At 39.0% G+C, this 20159-nt stretch overlaps 1 protein-coding gene across 3 annotated transcripts in view; it reads left to right on the plus strand.

Moving 5' to 3' along the window:
• LOC122554209 (polypyrimidine tract-binding protein 2) overlaps positions 1 to 18060 on the plus strand; it is a 74669-nt gene extending 56609 nt beyond the window's left edge. For 2 of the 3 annotated variants that reach the window (XM_043698864.1, XM_043698866.1), the window contains exons 9-15: positions 4511 to 4591; positions 5965 to 6071; positions 10549 to 10582; positions 11000 to 11092; positions 11177 to 11393; positions 11491 to 11568; positions 16742 to 18060. In XM_043698864.1, the coding sequence (XP_043554799.1) occupies positions 4511 to 4591; positions 5965 to 6071; positions 10549 to 10582; positions 11000 to 11092; positions 11177 to 11393; positions 11491 to 11568; positions 16742 to 16874 (743 nt within the window). In that variant the 3' untranslated portion in view covers positions 16875 to 18060. The remainder of the gene's footprint in view (positions 1 to 4510; positions 4592 to 5964; positions 6072 to 10548; positions 10583 to 10999; positions 11093 to 11176; positions 11394 to 11490; positions 11569 to 16741) is intronic. The other variant, XM_043698865.1, reaches the window with a different exon arrangement.
• Positions 18061 to 20159: the final 2099 nt, after the last annotated feature.

Genomic DNA, 20159 nt, shown 5'->3' on the forward strand with positions numbered 1-20159 from the left:
AAGAATGAGCATATTGAAATAGGGCACGAAAAAGTGGATTATGAGCTCACCAGGAAAATGGTGGTTTAAAGTTAGTTACAGCTGACAGAAACGGAGTGATGGTCTGCCCAGAATCATGTTGGGATCAGTATTCATTGTTTAAATGATCTGGCTTGGGATTGGGCATAATTTCAAAATTTGGACAAAATCAAATTGTTTTGATGAAAAAAGATTTCTACAATAAAATATAGAAAGACATTACGCAAGGAAAGTTATCTCTAATTACAACGGGATCTTGATCAGATGAGCCGTTGGACTGGGGAGTAGTAGATGGAGTTTAATTTAGATAAATGCGAGGTGATGTATTTTGGTAAAGCAAATCTTAGCAGGACCTGTACACTTAGTGGTAAGGTCCTACGGAGTGTTGGAGTGCAGGTTCATAGCTCCTTTGAAAGTAGAGTCGCAGGTAGATAGGATAGTGAAGGTTTGCTTCATCGGTCAGTATTGAGTACAGGAGTTAGGAGGTCATGTTGTGACTGTACAGGACATTGGTTAGGCCACTTTTGGGATATTGCATGCAATTCTGGTGTCCTTCCTATTGGAAGGATGTTGTGAAACTTGAAAGGGTTCAGAAAAGATTTTACGAGGATGTTGCCAGGCTTGGAGGATTTGAGCTATAGGAGGAGTTTGAATGAGCTGGGCTGTTTTCCCGGAGCATCAGAGGATGAGGGGTGACCTTTACAGAGGTTTATAAAATCATGAGGGGCATGGATAGGGTAAATAGACAGGGTTTTATCCCCTGGGGGTGGAGTAGTCCAGAATTAGGGGCATAGGTTTAGGGTGAGGGGAAAGATAGAAGAGACCGAAGGGGGGGGCAGCCTTTTTATGCGGAGGGTGGTGCGTGTGTGGAATGGGTTGCCAGAGGACATGGTGGAGGCTGGTACAATTGCTACATTTTAAAAGACACCTGAATGGGTATATGAATCGGAAGGGATTGGAGGCATATGGGCTGGGTTCTGGAAAGTGGGACGAGATAGGTTTGGGATATCTGGTCAGCATAGATGAGTTGGACCAAAGGGTCTGATTCTGTGCTGTACATCTGACTCTATGACCCTATAATTTGCTTGCTGGGTGTGTAATTGATAAATTAACCACTAAAAGTAAATGTGGTAGAAATAATGGTGCCACAGACTACCTGGAAGCTAGTGATGAAATGGCATAGCGGAGAGTTATCAAGGAGTTGTTAGCTCCAGTCTCTGAAGGGAATAATGCAACTTAATTCATTTTTTTAAAACCATTTTAAGTTTAGAGGTTGTGTGCTAGCAAATGTTGCTCAGGAAGGTTGCTCCACATGGACTACTGAGCAGGATGATAGGTAGTGCTGCAATAGTCAGCGTCGTAGAAATATACAGCACAGAAACCAACTCTTCGGTCCAACTTGTCCATGCCGACCAGATAGCCCAACCCAATCTAGTCTTTCTTGCTAGCACCTGGTCCATATCCCTCCAATCCCTTCCTATTCATGTACAAATCCAGATGCCTTTTAAATGTTGCAATTGTATGAGCCTCCACCACTTCCTCTGCCAGCCCATTCCACACACTCACTACCCTCCTGTGCTAAAATGTTGCTCCTTAGATCTCTTTTATTTCTTTCCCCTCTCACGTTAAACCTATGCCCTCTAGTTCTGGACTCCCCCACCCCTTGTCTATTTATCCTAACCATGCCACTCATGATTTTGTAAACCTCCTATAAGGTCACCCCTCAGCCTCTGACACTCCAGGGAAAAGAGCCCTGGCCTATTCAAACCCTCCCTATAGCTCAAATCCTCCAACCCTGGCAACGTCTTTGTAAATCTTTTCTGAACCCTTTCAAGTTTCACAACATCCTTCCAATAGGAAGGAGACCAGAATTGCACGCAAAATTCCAACAGTGGCCTAACCAATGTCCTGTACAGCCGCAACATGACCTTCCAACTCCTATACTCAATACTCTGACCAATAAAGGAAAACATACCAAATGCCACCTTCACTATCTTATCTACCTGTGACTCCACTTTCAAGGAGTTGTGAACCTGCACTCCAAGGTCTCTTTGTTCAGCAACGCTCCTCAGGATCTTACCATTGAATATATAGGTCCTGCTAAGATTTCCCAAAATGTAACACCTCCCATTTATCTAAATTAAACTCCGTCTGCCACTCAGCCCATTGGCCCATTTAACCCAGATCCTGCTGTAATCAGAGGTAACCTTCAGTATACCTCCAATTTTGGTGTCATCTGCAAACTTAGTAACTATACCTCTTTTATGCTTACATCCAATTATTTATATAAATGATGAAATCCTTGTGGCGTTCCACTGGTCACAGGCCTCCAGTCTGAAAAATAACCCTCCACCACTGTCTTCTACCTTTTTGAGCCAGTTCTTTTTCTAAATGGCTCGTTCTCCCTGTATTCCATGTAATCTAACCTTGCTAATCAGTCTCCCATGGGGAACACCTTACTGAAGTTCATATAGATCATGTCTACTGTTCTGCCATCATCAATCCTCTTTGTTACTTCAAATAACTCAAATCAAGTTTGAGAGACATGATTTTCATTGTATTGGAATGATGAGTGACATATGGCATGACTGGTTTCATTCAATTTGTGGATTTTTGTTACCTAACAAATATGTAGAGAAGTATTGTTTTGAGTAGAGAATCCAGAAGCGGGTGGTGACTGAAGGATTCAGTTATGTTATGTTTTGTTTAGTGAATTCACTCGAGAGTTGACAAGTGAAAATGAAGTAATAGATGGTAATTGAATAAAATTCTGATTCAGTGCTTCATGGATGCCAGTTTTGAATATATTTTAAGATCTCAATTTTAAGAGAATATTAATTAAATGACCCCATGTTATTTTATTTAGTAGAAGAGAACTTCGCATAAAATTACTCTTCAAGAATTGATCAGTTTTAAGCAACTGCATATGAACGAAAATAGACTGCACAGCTGAGATTTCTCCCCCTCTATTAGATCGTGATCTATACCTCTACTCCATTTACCTAACTTTGATCCATATTCCTTAATCTAATAAAGGGGATAAAATACACCCTTATCTAATAAAAAGCTCTCAATCTCATTTTAAAAATTCAATCAACTACATATTAGTTTCTAGAATTATCTTTATTCCCGATTTTAAGCATCAGCTTTGGATTTGCATTGATTTTCTGAAGGGTCGTGATGATTCCCATTATAATTTACTTATTCCGTTAATTGTATATAGATTTAGAGATTTCATATTTGTGATAAACTTTTGGATAGTGAGATTGAGTAATCAACCACATGAGCTATGTCTTTGAAGTTTGACTTGTTTTTTTTAAAAAAATCTTGGACAAGGGCATTAGGTTGTATAACATTTTCTCAAGAAAATCATTTGAGGCCAGCAATACAGTTGAGTACAAGAGAGAACCAGATGCATTTCTAAGGGAAAGTCAAATTGAGGCTGATAGTGAAAAGTATATATATTCAAGAATAAAACTTAAGGGTCAACGACAAACAAGGTTACCCCTGAGTACAATGGGACCTTGATCAAATAGGCCAAGGATTGGCAGATGCAGTTTAATTGAGATAATTATGAGGTGTTACATTTTGGTAGGGCAATTCAGGGCAGGACTTGTACACTTAATGGTAAGATCCTGGGGAGTGGTGTTGAACAAAGAAACCTTGGGGTGCAGGTTCATACTTCCTTGAAAGTGGCGGCAGACAGGATTGTAAAGAGGCCATATGGAATGCTTGCCTTCACTGGTCAGTGTATTGAGTATAGGAGTTGGGAGGTCATGTAGCTGTACAGGACATCAGTTCGGCCACTTTTGGAGTACTGTGCAATTTTGGTGTCCCTACTATAAGGGCGATGTTGTGAATCTTGAAAGTGTTCAGAAAAGATTTACGAGGGTGTTGGCAGGATTGGAGGGTTTCTGCTATAGGCAGAGGCTGAATACGCTGGGCTATTTTCCCTAGTGCGTCAGAGTTTGAGGGGTGACGTTTTGGAAGGTTTATAAAATCATGAAGGGTCTGGATAGGGTGAATAGCCAGGTCTCTCTTTCCCCCAGGGTAGAGTAATCCACAACCTAGAAGTTATAGGTTTAAGCTGAGGGACAACTTTTTCACGCAGAGGGTGGTGCATGTATGGAACAAGCTGCCAGAAGAGGTGCAGGAGGCTGATACACATCCAGATGCCTTTTAAGTGTTAAATGTATATGAATAGGAAAAATTTAGGGGGATAGTGGCCAAATGCTGGCAATTGGGACTAGATTAGTTTAGGATACCTGATCAGTATCGATGAATTGAACGAAGGGTCTGTTTCTGTTTTGGTCATCTGTAACTCCGTTTCCGTTTGAAACGGATCTGTGCGTTACATGTTGTATTGACCTACAGTTACTACTATAATGACATGAATGTGCTAATTTTTAAATTACTTTAATTGAGTAAAGATTGCAAGCATCTGGACTGTATAAGCAAATTGAGGTGACTTTTTTTGCCTTCCGTTTTTCAGGTACTCCAGCAGGAATGATGTCCAGTCCATACAGTGGAGGCTCTGGGTTCCCAACCTCATTAAGCTTTGCACAGTCTGCAGGTTAGAATTGCGTTAATAATTTTGCTAAGTAAATTGGACCTGCATTTCACCCAAGGTATTAAACCAAATTCTTGGACAGCACCTTTGAAATCCATCCAAAATACTACTAGATGTAGGTAGCAGATAAATGGGAGCAGTACTACCTGCAAATTCTCTCCAAGCCACTCACCATCCTGACTTGGAAATATAATTCTGTTCCTTCAGTATTGCTGGGTGAAGATCCTGACGCACACTCCCTAACACCTATGGTTCTTCCTTCAGCGCATTGACTGTAGTAGTTCAAGAAAGCAGCTCAGTACCACCACCTCAACGGCAAGTATGGTGGGTAATAAATGCTGGCCCAATCAGTGACACCCTCTCCTTCCATGAATGAATAAAACAAAATTTAAAAATTTGTTTTTGCAGTATAGCCTATAGGTAAGGTTGATGTAACACTGTTTAGTCCATAGAAAATTAACCCTTTTCCAGTTTACTTGGGTATTTCATCATGTAATTTTGGATTCGTGGGATTGGAATTTCAGATGTTTGTACTGAACAGTATTTAGGATTGCAAAACATCATAGTATAAATCTGTGGATAAGATGGCATCCAGCTTCCTGAATGGGTTAATCATGCTGAAACAACAATTTTCAAGTTGCTGAAATCTATTGATAACTTTCTAAGCACAGCACTGCTAAAATTCTGCATACATATTTTTAAATTCCAGTTGTTTATACAGGTCACTTATTGAAGGAAATTTGTATTACTGACATTTTAATCTCATTAATTGTTAGGAACTAAACTTGTATGAGGTGTTGAGTAGTGGAGAGAGGATGCTGGATGATCATACTGTCTTTGCAGGGATTATTTTGTGATTTTGAGGAAATTTGTGAGTAGTCCTATTGTCACCACTCAATTTAACTTTTTTGTTAATTGTTCACTTTTGTTGCCATCAGTTTCTCTTAACCCACCATGACTGGGAGCAGAAGCTCATTTATGAACTGAAGTTTCACAATTACCACTTAATCTCTTCTGTGTGGTCTTAAGTACTGAAAATCATGAATGAGTAAACATGGATGGTCTTATTTGCTTCTGAGAACTTTAGTGACCAGCCTCACCCAGCCCAGTCCACACTCTTCATTATACAAATTGCTGCTTGCAGTAGAAATTCTACCAAGTTTCAGTAACCTACCTTTGGAGCCACTGATGCCAACTCCAGCAATCCAGTAGCCATTTCATGTGAATCAGAAAATGGCCCTACAATTCTGCTGTTAGCTCAGTAAACTCGTCTTCAGTCTCTAGTCAAGACAGAACCCCTATGTTGTATGGGACGTTTACTTCCAGGTAACTAGTATTAATTTTATTTTGATGATGTATTTGATCTTCTCTTGTAGCTGTTCCAGGATCCCTGAGCCCATTGGCTATGCCTGGGCGTGTAGCAATGTCTGGAGTTGCTTCTGCCAACCACAGTGTTCTTCTGGTTAGCAATCTGAATGACGAGGTAATAATTTATTTCTTTCAACAATCTTTTGCTTCATACTTATATTCAGAGTATGTTGATTTCATTAAATTGTTCTAACATTTGTTGTCTTCCTTATCCAGTGTCTTGTTATACTGTATATGTGTATATTTCATGTTCTACCGGCTAAGAAAATTTATGATCAAATAAATTACTGGCATTCATGAATGTTGTTAACAATAACAAGTGCAGGTGGAAAATAATGGCAATAAGGTGAGGGCTTTAGGTCCGGTTGTCTACATGATATTAATAAAGTCTATCAGTTCAGATTGCTATTTTGGAAATAATCTTAGCAATTATGAAAGAAATGCCTCAAATGTCTCAATTTTCATACCTGACTTTTCTTTCTTAACCTGTAATTTTGTGTCTAGATGATTGGTAGAGTACTTTTCAAAATTCATGCAATTGATGAGTTATTAAGTAGCTCACTGTCATTAAGTGGAGAGTGAATTGTTTTCTGATTCATTTGTCTTTTTAGTGCTAGTTTCAATGTTAATGATCTTGAAAAAGCTGAGGGCATTGACTATAAGAAAAGTCACGGGCTTAAAAAAATCCCAGCTTTATACTGCAAGCATATCCAAGAACCAGCTATATTTCAAGCTGTCCTGAAACAACAGCTACGATAAAAGCATCTATCAGGACTCTGGAAAATTGCCCAATTATGTCTTGTCTGCAAAAAGAAGGATCAATCTAATTTGCTCAGCTGCCATCCCATCACTCTTCTCCATCACCAAAGTGACAGTTATCTTTGACTGTCTGTAATGTCAAATGTACTTAACAGTAGTCTGCACACTGACACACACCAGGTTCTAGCTTGGCTGCCATCTAATTTATGGCCTTGATCCAAATGTAGACAAAGCTAAATTCCAGGGATGAGGCGACTGACCATGAAGTTGAGCATGTGGTGCTGGCAAAGCAGAGCAGGTCAGGCAGTATCTGAGGAGCAGGACAATCAGCTTTAAGAGCATAAGCCCTTCATCAGGAATCTCATTGAAATCAAGCCAGCTTATTGACAAAGTGAGATGAAATGGAACCAAAGCTGAATTGAAGTCAGTGGAAAGTAAAATTCTCCACAGGTTGGAATCTAACCTAGTACAGGAAGATGGCTGTAGTTGATGGAGGCCAATCATCTCAACCTGAGGATTATCTCTAAAATGTTTCTCAGGAAGGTGTCTTAGGCTCAACCATCATCAGCTGCTCAGTCAGTGAGTTTCCCTCCAACTTAAATTCAGGAGTGGAGATGTTTGCATTTGCAGTGTTCAGTACCACTTCTAAATCCTCAAATACTGATATAATTTGTGCTTGTATGCATTAAAACCTGGACACAATTGAAGTGTAGGCTCAAAACTGACATGTGACTTTCATGCAATACTCATCCTAGGCAATGACTATGAACAAGCAAAAAAAAAAGTCTAGTCATCTGACCTTTGACATTCAACAGTATGACCATTGCTGAGTCCCCACCGTTGAATCTCCAAGTTACCATTGACCAGGAACTGATATGGATCTGCCATATAAATACTGAAGTAAAAGTTCTGTAGCATGCAAGTTATCTGACTTCCCAAGGATTGCCTTCCTCCAACAAGCCACCAGTCAGGAAAGTGATAACGCGCTTCGCCTTGCCTGGATGAATGCACCTCGACACTCAGTCCGACACATAACTGTCAAAGACAAAGCGGCCCACTTGATTTACATCCTATTGACTTAAATATTCACTCCATGCAATGTAGAAATGTATTCCATTTACAAAATGCCTAATAGCAATTTGCCAAGCTTCCTTTATCAAATCTGCATTCCCCACCTTTTTTTTTCAAGTATGAGGGCAGTAGATGCATGGGAATACTGCCATGCAGATGTCAGTTATCCTCCCATTTCAACTTGGAACTGTGTGCTTTCTTAATTGCATTGCTCTGGGTTCAAGCAGCATTTATTGCACCTACATCAGGTGGACTGCAGAGGTTGAAAAAGATGGCTTCACCTGCTTGAGGGAAGTTAATTAATGCTGGTCTAGCCAGTGTTGTGCACAACCCAAAAGCAAAGGTGACATTTCATTTAAACATAAGATGTGAATTTTAGTTTTAATAAGGAGGTACCTCCGGCTAGGAAAATCGAGAATCTAAGTGGTACAAAGGCTTCCTGGGGGTATAGGTTTGTAATTTTTTTGAAAAAAGCCAGAAGAACTGCAAGCAAACTGCTTGGATTGGTTTAGGCGAGCAAAAGTCAACAGAAGAGACATTGGACCACTCAGTTATCTGATATGTACCAGAGCTAGGTTGTCAGTAAACTGAAAATGCTAAGTGGTGAAGAGACTTAAATTGCATAAATATATGCTAGCGAGTTTTTGAGAAGATTTGTAGATCAGCTTGAGGTTCTGGATGTAGGTTTGATCACTGATTTGGAAGGTTTCGTCACCATACTAGGTAACATCTTCAGTGAGCCTCTGAACAAAGCACTGGTGCTGTAGCGTGCTTTCTATTTATATGCTTTGATTTCCTTGGTTTGGTGATGTTATTTCCTGTGGTGGCATCACTTCTTATGGTGATGTCATTTCTTCTTTTTCAACAAACTCTATCAACAAACACGTTTGACTTGGATCCCAATTACCACCCCCTGAGAGGGTAGGTCCTATCAAAACAGATGGACCATGAAGGACAAACAGTGACACTCCCTCTCTCACTTCCACTAAATCATGTTTTCAGGTTACCCAACAGCACTTGGCTATCTGCTTTTTTATCAGAATGTCTTTGATGTTATCCGACAGCGCTTGGGTGCCTGTTAGCATTGTAAAGTCTTCTGGTTACTGAAGAGAGCATTTGGTATCTCAATGGTGGGGGCAGATGCAGGTTTGAAGATGTTGGTTGATCAACCACTGAGGTTTGAGTGGTAATATACTGTAAATATTGCTGTATTTGGAATATAGCTCTGCCCATATTGCAAATATATCAGTACTTAAGAGCACTCAAGTTTGCAAGGACGGTATTTGATTTAAGAGGACGCCACGAGCAAACAGGACTGAACAATCGGGACCTCTTTGTTATGGGAGAGGTGACTTTATTGGTCTTTTATAAATTGGTTCATGATGATTGCAATGAAGAAATGCCTAAACATGTATCATGAGGGGTATATAAAATTCCTAAACCATCCTATGAAGAAAATCAAGGAATTTCTTTACTTGGAGAAAATGTGGAACTCCCTACCATTTGAAGTATTGCTATTTGTAACACCTATTTAAATGTGTGTGAGTAGAAGATGGTGAATGGAATAGAATGTGTTGTTGGTGTAAGATGGAAGTTTGAGAGGAGGTTTGTGTTGTGTATGTAAGTTTTGCCAAATAACCTCATTCTTCACTGCAAAAGTCTGTGCAATTGTGTAGTCTTACTGCTTAGTTGTCATGCTTGCATATGTTGTTTGCTGTGAAATCTTGCTTTCTATAAACTTTGCTTTGTTGCCTTTCTTAAAGGTCCTTTCCAAAGAATTTGAGACATTTTCCCCCCCCCCCCTCTTTTTGTCTTCCTTGATAACCTTCATTTTGTTATTATCGAAACATGTTCTTTCACTGTGCAAATCTCTGTATTGTGTAATACGCTGGTTCTTGGGCTTTTGTCCTCAAATGATCTCTTTGTACCTCTATTTTCATTTTGGCTTTAGCAAAAGCTGGTATGAAATGTGGCTTTTTTTCTGAACACTTCACAGGAGAAGTTGCCCAAGGTTCTGTTCACACTTTATAAAATTCAAATTAACTTCTGTTCAGTTTTAAACGGTAGAAAGCTTTTTGGTAACATTTTAATAACTTCCTTCATGCTGTACTTCTGCATGCTAAGTGTAATGTTTGAACTAAACAACCTCTATGATATTTATTTGCCTGCATTTCATACCTCGCCATGACACTGCAGTTAACTTCCAAGTTCAAGGCTTTTTTTGTGCATGATTTGATTTTTTTTTTTGTTTTCATGTAATATGAAGTATTGTAATTCTTTGATTATAAATGTATTTTGCCCATGTTTTTTTTGTCTTGGGTGACTGCATTCAACTCTATTTTCTTGTAAAGTACATGAACCAGCCATTTTCTGACCAAATTCCTTGCATTTCCTGTGTACTGACCGAGATATTTATTTTTGTTTTGTTTCCCTCTCCTTGTTTTCTTCTGCATTGCTCCACCCCAACCCATCCCATCCCTCTTTCTGACCTTGTGTGTTTATTTCACATTTCCCAACCCTCCCAATACCAATCCTCTTTTCTGCCCTATCCCTACCTTTTTTCCTTGTGTTCATGCTTATGTGCTTGAACAAAATGTTCCTCGGACCAACTTGCCCCAATTAACTGCCTTGAACCATGATCCATGACCACCTCACCATTCTGCGGGAACCACCCTTCGTTATGGATGATCTGTTCATCTCCGCTCTTCCTCGATTCTTCTCTCTTCCTGTCTTACGCTGCTTGCTCTTCTCTCCTTCTAAAGATGGTTACGCCCCAAAGTCTGTTTACCCTCTTCGGTATGTTATCGTTAGCACTATACTTTTTATTATTGATTTAAAAATTTTCACCTTTTTAATTCTTATTTATAGCTAGCAGTTCGGCTTATAGATAAGTAGATAATCTTCTGCTACTCTTTCTTTTGCTGTAATTCTCTCCATAGATGCTATTTTATTTATGGTAATGCATGTTTTAAAATTATTTTGCATGTTCTTTAGAATCACTTCACATTAGCTTTGAGGGATTTTACCAGGACTTTTCTCTTCAGATAATCACTATGCTAAATTTTGATTTGATGTACTCATTTTGGATGTCAAAACTTTGTTCACATTGATGTCTGATCTGAATGTTCCATTGCTCTGTCAATTTGTTTTGAGTTGTCAATTTGGTTATGTGCATAACTTTTTATTTTTCTTAACTCTTTCACTTTGCAAAAGGTGTTTATGGTGATGTGCAGCGTGTGAAGATTTTATACAATAAAAAAGATAGCGCTCTTGTACAAATGACTGATGTGAACCAGGCACAATTGGGTAAGATTCTGTATGCATTTGAACACTATTTTCCTTGCCTTTGTTTAGAAAATGCACTTTATAAAATTAAGTCTTTCCTTTTAGCCATGAGCCATTTAAATGGGCAGAAAATGTATGGAAAGATTATCCGTGTCACACTGTCCAAACACCAGACAGTGCAGCTACCTCGAGAAGGTCTGGATGATCAGGGATTGACAAAAGATTTTACCAATTCTCCACTTCATCGTTTCAAAAAACCTGGATCAAAGAATTTTCAGAATATATTCCCTCCCTCTGCTACACTTCATCTTTCAAATATTCCGTAAGTAATCAAAGTGTAATCGTCTGTCTTATCAAGAAATTAACTTGCTGGTGATTGTGGAACAAAATTTTTCATCCTCTGATTAATGTTTTCACAGACCTTCAATTACTGAAGATAATCTCAAGATACTTTTTACAAATACTGGTGGCAAAGTCAAGGGCTTTAAATTTTTCCAGTAAGTCTCTTTCTGTGAATGTCATTTGAAACTAGCATACTTTCCGAATGTCTCATTGGCTTTACTTACATCTGTGCTGAGCAGCATATTAACTGTCTCCTCTTCACCGATCTTGTCCAGGTGCTCTAAACACCCCCCCCCCCCCCAAAAATAGGATGGTCTGAAGAGACACGACATTTTTCTGGAAGCTGGATTGTTTCCATCAACCACCACCCTTCTCTGGGTGGCTGAACTTGCTCCCTCATTGGACAGTTTCTCCTTTCATTCATTTCACTTCCTCCAATTGCCCCCCCACCCGCCTGTTTCGTATCCTTTTGCTTTTTCAAAACCCGTTTTCAGCCATTAGCATATGTGTAGGTGCATTTTCGTATTTGTTTCTTTTCCTGCCCTATCGTCCAACACCTTTAGCTCTGTAGTATTAGTAAATCTGCTGCCATTCCTCCTATCTTGCAACCAATCACAGACTTACCTTTATCCTTGTCCCACACATCCCCTACATAATATCTTTTACATCCCAACATTTTCCAGCTCTGATGCAAGGTCATTAACCTGAAACTCCAACTCTCCCTCTCTGCAGGTGCTGATTATGGCCATTGCTTTCTGTTTTTCAGATTCTCAATTTGCATTTAATGATTGTGGGAATAGATTCAGAATTTGAAATTGTACAAATTTTTCAAACATCTTTTGTTGTTGTACCAGGAAACAAATTAACATTTCTTGCAACCAACATAGTGAAGTTGCTACCTAGTCTAGGCAGCATGTCTGTGCACAAATCTCAGGAGCGAGGTTTGTTTTCAAAATCACGAATGATAACTGAGAATTTTGGGTACTTTATGGTAAAACCCCATTTCCATTTATTTAGAGGCATGAAGATGTACAGCATGGAAACCGGGCCCTTCAGTCCAACTCGTCCATGTCGACCAATATCCCAACCCAATCTAGTCCCACCTGCCAGCAATCTAGTCCCGGCCCATGTCCCTCTAAACTCTTCCTATTCATATACCCATCCAAATGCCTCTTAAATGTTGCAATTGTACCAGCCTCCATCACTTCCTCTGGCAGCCCATTCCACAAACACACCACCCTCTACATGAACGTGGCCCCTTAGGTCTTTTTTTTTATTGTAATATCTTTCCCTTCTCACCCTTAACCTATGCCCTCTAGTTCTGGACACCCCCACCCCAGGGAAGAGACCTTGTCTATGTACCCTATTCATGCCCTCATGATTTTATAAACCTTTAAGGTCACCCCTCCGCGCCTCTCACTCCAGGGAAAACAACTCTAGCCTATTCAACCTCTCCCTATAGCTCAAATCCTCCAATTCTGGCAACAACTTTGTAAATCTTTTCTGAACCCTTTCAAGTTTCACAACATCTTTCCGATAGTGTGCAATTCTGGTCTCCTTCCTATGTTTCAACAGTAGCCTAACTAATGTCCTGTACAGCTGCAACTTGACCTCCAAACTCCTGTACTCAGTACTCTGATTACTAAAGAAGCTATGAACCTGCACTCCAGTCTTTGTTCAGCAACACTCCCCTAGGACGTTAACATTGTGTATAAATTCTAAGATTTGCTTTCCCAAAATGCAGCACCTCACATTTATCTGAATTAAACTCCATCTGCCATTGACCCATCTGACCAAGATCCTGTTGTAATCAGAGGTAACCACCTTCACTGTCTACTACACCTCCAATTTTGGTGTCATCTACAAACTTACTAACTATACCTCTTATGCTTAAATCCAAACCATTTTATATAAATGATAAGTAGTGGACCCAGCACCGATCCTTGTGGCACTCCACTGATCACAGGCCTCCAGTCTGAAAAACAACTCTCCCACCACCACCCTCTGTGTTCTGCCTTTTGAGCCAGTTCTGTATCCAAATGGCTAGTTCTCCCTGTATTCCGTGAGATCTAACCTTGCTGACCAGTCTCCCGTGGGGAACCTTGTCAAACGCCTTACTGAAGTCCATATCCATCACATCTACCCCTCTACCCTCATCAATCTTCTTTGTTACTACTTCAAAAAACTCAATCAAGTTTGTGAGACATGATTTCCCACGCTTAAAGCCATGTTGACTATCCCTAATCAGTCTTTGCCTTTCCAAATACATGTATATCCTGTCCCTCCGGATTCCCTCCAACAACTTGCCCACCACAGACGTCAGGCTTGCGCGTCCCTGACTTGTCCTTACCACCTTTCTTAAATAGTGGCACCACGTTAGCCAACCTCCAATCTTCCGGCACCTCACTTGTGACCATGGATGATGCAAATATGTCAGCAAGAGGCCCAGCAATCACTTCTCTAGCTTCTTACAGTTCTAGGGTACACCTGATCAGGTCCTGGGAATTTATCCATTATTCTGCGTTTCAAGACATCCAGCACTTCCTCCTTTTGTAGTATGGACATTTTTCAAGATGTCACCATCTATTTCCCTGCCTTCTATATCTTTCATGTCCTCTTCCACAGTAACCACCGATGCACAGTATTTGTTTAGATTCTACCCCCATCTCTTGTGGCTCCACAAAGGGCGCCTTACTGATCTTTGAGGGGCCCTATTCTCTCCCTAGTTACCCTTTTGTCCTTCTTGTATTTAAAACTTCATGATGTGTATTGAATAAGAAGTGGTGCCACAGGTGTGATGTCATTGGATGAGTAATCCAGAACCTCAGGTTAATGTTCTGGGACCTGGGTTCAAATCCCACAGTAATAACTGGTGAAACCTGTATTCAGTATTGTCTGGAATAAAAAGCCAGGACCTTGTAACCACTAGGGAAGGAAGTCAGTTATTCTTGTCTGGCCTACATGTGGCCTCCAGATCACAGCAATCCATCTCAACAATTAAGGATGTGCAGTAAATGCTGGCCTAGCCAGCAACGTCCACTTCCTGTGACAAATAGCAATGATTTTGTCATGTTTCTTTAAGTGCTAAAAAGTTGACTAGTTGTCACTTTAAAATATATGTATATACATCCTTGTTCTAAAGCAATGACAATCTCCATCAAAAGAGAATGTTACAATTGCTCCTTTTCAATCAGTAACCTCGCCATTATCGTCGGGGAATGCCTGTACTGACATTCACTTGTCATAATCGCTTGTTTTGTTTTTTTTGTCCCCCACTATCAATATCTTCCAGATTACCATTAACCAGAAACTGAACTAAACCAAAGAGCCCTACAGCAAGTAACTCGCCACCTAACTTCTCAAAGCCCATCCACCAATGCACAAATTGAGTCTGTTGGAATACTTCCTTCTTGCCTGGATAAGTTCCAACAACTTTTTTGAGAAACTTGACTATCCAGGGCAAAGCAGCTTGTTTAACTGGCACTCATCCATTCCCTACCCCACTGACATTAAGTAGCAACAGAGTACACTATCTCCTTAGGTACTTTTTCCTCTTGATCTGGAGCTATGAGGTGGTAGTGTAGCTCAGTGGTTAGCACTGCTGTCTGTGTCAGGCACCCAGGTTTAATTTCAAACTCTGCCAACTGTGTGGAGTTTACATGTTCTCTCCATGACTGCATGGGTTTCTTCCAGGTGCTCGCGTAGTCTAATGTGCAGATCAGGTGTGTTTGTCATACTAAATTACCCATAATATTCAGGGATGTGTAGGCTAGGGGGATTAGACATGGGAAATGCATGGTTAGTGAAAGCGTGGCATGCACTGGGTCTGAGTGAGATGCTCTTTGAAGGGTCTGTCTGGTCTCGGTGGGGTGGCAGGATGTGGGGGGGCATGGTTGAAAGATTCAAAGGAGGATAAATCATCTGGACCAATTGTCAGGGAGGGTGCTGGAGGACTGGAAAACAACTAATGTAACGACTCTGGTTAAGAAGGGAGGAAGGCAGAATACTGGTAACAATGGAAACGTTAGTCTGACCTCTTTCATTGGTAAGACTTTTTAGAATTTGTTATTAAGGCTGAGATTGCAGAGTACTTGATGGAAGTGCATAATAAAACAGGGCTGAGTGAGCACTGCTTCATCAAGGGAAGATCATGCATCACAAATCTGTTATGGTTCTTTTAATGTAACAAGCAAGTTAGAGGAGAGCCAGTGCACTGATCTTTTTGGATTTCCACAAGGCCTTTGACAAGGTACCGCTCAAGAGGCTATTAAATAAGGTAAGTGTTCGGGGCAAGATACTGGCATGGAAAGAGGGTTGGCTGACTGGTTGCAGAAATCTCAAGTACACAGGGACTTGGGAGTCCTAGTTCAGATTCTCTTGAGGTTGACATGCAAGTTCAGTAGGCAGTTAGGCAATGTTATCATTCATTTCAAAAAGGCTAGGAAAAAAAAGTGTACTATTGAGGCTGTACAAAGCTCTGGTCAAAAAACACGTTTAGAATATTGAGCAGTTTTGGGCCCGGTATCTGAGGAAGTATGTGCCAGTCTTGGTGTGGGTCCTGAAGAGGTTTAGAAGAATCCTGGGACTGAAGAGCTTGTCATAAGAGGAACTGTTGAAGACACTGGGTATATTCTATGGAGTTCAGATAGATGAGGTACCTGATTGAAACTTGGAGAATGCAGAGAGGCTTGGATAGAGTTGACGTGGAGAAGGAAGCCTCCAGAGTGAAAGGACAACCCTATAAAGCTGAAATAGCGTGGTATTTTCTCAGCCACTGGTTAATCATTTTGGAACTCCCTTCCACTGAAGGTTGTGGAGACCACATTGGAGGGTGTTTTAAGACATTCTTGATTGGTAAGGGGGATTAAGGGTTATGGGGATAAGGCAGGCGAATGAGGCTGAGAAATAAGTCAGCCATGATCAAATGGTGGAGTAGATTGAATTGAATGGCCCAATTCTGCATCAGTATCTTACGGGCCATGTGCAGGCAGGTTGGATTATTTTTGGCATTGTGGATGGTGTCAACCCAGAATGCTGAAGACCCTGGCCCTGTGTGGTACTGTTCTGTGGTCTATGTAATTAAATGCTCTGCTGTTCTTAGTTGGGAAAAATTCATTCAATTGAGAATGTACATTAAAATTAGTATTAACCATCAGATTTCAAAATCTCATTTAATTGTGTGTAAAATTCAATCCGATTATTGAGTGTTTAAGGTTGTGGTTTCCTGAATTGAAAGCACTAAATATTGTTGGCAAATCAAGGGAACATAGCTACAGTTTTATATTGAAAAAGTTTTGTACACTTCACTAATTCTTACTTTTGTTTCAGAAGAGATCACAAAATGGCGTTACTGCAAATGTGTTCTGTGGAGGAAGCCATTCAGGCACTCATTGACCTTCACAACTATGATCTTGGAGAGAACCATCACCTGAGAGTCTCCTTCTCCAAATCGACTATCTGAAAATACCCAGAGAAAGCTTACAGTTCAATTATTTGATTTTGATTTTGTGGTTTGTTGTAGACTTGTTTCAGGAAGGTGGGACCACAGTTTAGCAATTCCAGCTATTGTCATTCCTTCACATATACATTTGTTACACTGAAGTTTGGAGGATGAGCAATCACTAGAACAGGCAGAGGAAATTCATTCAGCAACTGCTTGGGATAAAAATTCAAAACATTCTTACGTTGAAGTTTTTTTCAGATAATTCATTCATTTTTAGTTTTTGAAAATTTGAATAATGTCTTTTTATTTAGTAGAAAAATGAAGAGAAATGTGCCTTAAAAGTTGATAAACTATTAATACAAGTGAATATACTATGAAAGTGAAGCTGGGGCCTTCTTTTGGGCACATGGTTGGAGAATTTAAGTAATAGTTGGGAGTATTGTGTAAGTGTTAGCACTAAGTTACAGTCTTGCTTGTTGCTGAATATACATTTTGTAGATGTTTGGAGTTGACATTGCAAATTGCTTATGTGCATTTCTATTACCATCTTTAGTTTGTAATTAAGGACTGAAATGGCTGTGGATTTTTTGAGCATGTGCAGTCCAGTCTAGTTAGTTAATGAAATTGGTGCATGTGTCATAGAAAGGCAAAAGAGGAATGCTTCAAAATAAGGAGCATAAAGAATAGTTTTGTGGCAGTTTTCTAGAATGGACAACCAGGTGGGACCAAAGTTTATGTGCCTTTAGTCTTAATTTACCTTGCATTGTAATATTCAGTTTTAATAAACCTCTTCAAAACATTTTGTATTTGAACAGAAGCAGACTTTAATATAAACAGTTCTGTATCTTCAAATAAGAGGAATTGTATGAGTAAAGTTCATCACTTGAAGAAAGTCCAACAATTATAAGTGTTAAATTTAAGTAGTTTGGCCAAGAACTTTTCAGATCTATGTATTAGCATAAATCACATACATAGCGTATCTGAACTATGTAGCAAAAAAGGTCATATATATTTTCTATATTAGTTACGTTTTTACATCTTGATCTCTAGCAATGTAAATCTCAGTATAGTTTGAAAGAGGCACAATTAAAATTAATTTTCTAACAAAATTGGGATGTTTGATGGTTGTGTTGGCTTTGATTTTCTTTTCTGTGTACTCTGTTCGCTTGCTGTAGCATGCCTAATAAATACTTCTGTAGCTCTATCCACCTCTTCTGTCTTTCTGTACTGCTTTTCCTCACTTCCCTTGTTTGTCTTCACCTCATTTAAGCTTCTGACTTCATGGTTAAAACTCTTCAGGGTGATAAAAATTGATGTACATCTTTATTCCTCTGACTTGTCTTTTGCTCAACTTGAGGTGCAAGTGAAGCAATTTACTTTGCATCCAATTTGTGTATGAGGCATTTAAATCTTGGAGCTTGCAACTTAGATAAGGAACCTAATGCGAATCTATCAGAACTTTTTTCTTTTTAAGAGGAAATGCTATCTAATGGGCCTTTTTGGAAACTAGGTAAATAATTTGTCACAATCTTAATATAATAGTTCATTTTAGTGATTAATGCATAATTTTTCTTTTAATAGTTTTGAAAATAGACCAAATAGATTTATGATACAACATAGAATGTTTATAATGTATGTACTAAATTAACTTGGAAATAACACCAAGCTCTAAATTAAGATTTAAAATATTTTCTTTGGGGTCAAAGCCTGATTTTGATTTAGGTGTTGATTCTATTTCTTTTTAAAGAGCCATGAACAGTTTCTTAAAGAAACAAACTTGGAAATCTGGAACATTTTAAATCTGACATTTTGCATTAACCAGATGCATTCTGATAACTTTAGTGATCTGTGCTAAGTTCTGTAATTCTCAAAGTTGGAAATAGGAAATAAAATATTTGCAGGTAAGTCATTTTTTAAAAAGTTTTTCCATTTCAACATTCTAACAATTAATAGTTTAATCTTTAAAAAGTGATGCCCAGAGCTTCCTTGCACAAATTTTACATTCCAGAAAGCCTTTTTGGATTCTGGAACTGTATATTTGCTCCAAATAATCAATTTAGAAATGGTTTTGTCAGTAGTGACAGAAATAGCATGCTTTAAGTCAAATGTGGAAATCTACGATGGAGAAAGAAACTTGATTTTTATTCGCTACCCATGAAAAGTTGCTTTTAAATTTAAATTTTTGCACAGCATTTATTTTTGAAGAACATTTTGCTGTCAGCCATTCTCAAGGTTCCTGTGCCAAAAATGTATTATCGTGTTAACTGGATTTACTGCTGACAGTGGTGGTAGTTTTCTTTTTGTATATTGGAAATTAAATCCAAGTATGTTTATGGAAAAATACCTGATTTTTGTATGTAATTCAATCAGTTATCTCTGCAAATTTGATACCTCAAAGTAAATTTGAGAATTCATAAATATAGATTAATCAGAAATGTATAATTGCATTAAATCTGCTTCAGTAGATACATTTGTGTAATATTTAAATGCACCACACATTTTATACTATGATCAAATTCTGTCATGGTTTCAGCAAAGTACGTTACAGGGACATATCGAATTTAGGCAACAGAATTTCAGAAAGAGCAATATATATTTGGCCTGAAGATAATCTAGGTTTTCTTCTTTATTGTTTAAATGTAACTTCCACTTGCAGTGATAATTTTATATGCTGATGCCTAAAGATCTATTAAAATGTTTTCATCTGTCCTTTCATAGTTTATGCAGGTAACAGTGAGGTTTATTAGAGCTTGTGAAATGGGGCACTTTTTTATTTTGGACTTTTTAAACATGCTGTGCTACAGTTAAGAAAGAATGAACTTTGTCCCCAAAAACATACTGTACCATTTTAAATGCTTTCCCTTGAAAGTGCCAGTTATAGTAAATTACCAAGCGATGTTTTGTGACAATGACCACAATTGGGGTGGTGTACACAGTCCTATACGCTGGGAGGTTAACTGCTCCTGGTTTACAGATCGATGCACTGGGGTGGGGTACACAGTAATACATGCTGGGAAGGTAACTGCTCCTGGGTTACAGATGAATTGGATGTGAGTTAATGTCCATTAGAAACTAATGCTGTGCTTTCCCTAATTCTCCACAGACTATCACATCAGCTGAAAATTCAAAACTTATAGCACTGAGTGACCATTCAGCTATATTTACTATATACACCAAATAATCCATATTAATAAATTTGTTATTTTGCATGCAATGCAAACAAACTTCTACAAGATGAAATTAATCTCCTGATAGCTTGAAGTTCTAAAAGGTTTGTTCTGTCAGCTTTTAAAAGCTGAACTC

This window comes from Chiloscyllium plagiosum, chromosome 11, assembly GCF_004010195.1.
Source record: "Chiloscyllium plagiosum isolate BGI_BamShark_2017 chromosome 11, ASM401019v2, whole genome shotgun sequence".
In the NCBI taxonomy this organism is placed as follows: Eukaryota; Metazoa; Chordata; class Chondrichthyes; order Orectolobiformes; family Hemiscylliidae; genus Chiloscyllium; species Chiloscyllium plagiosum.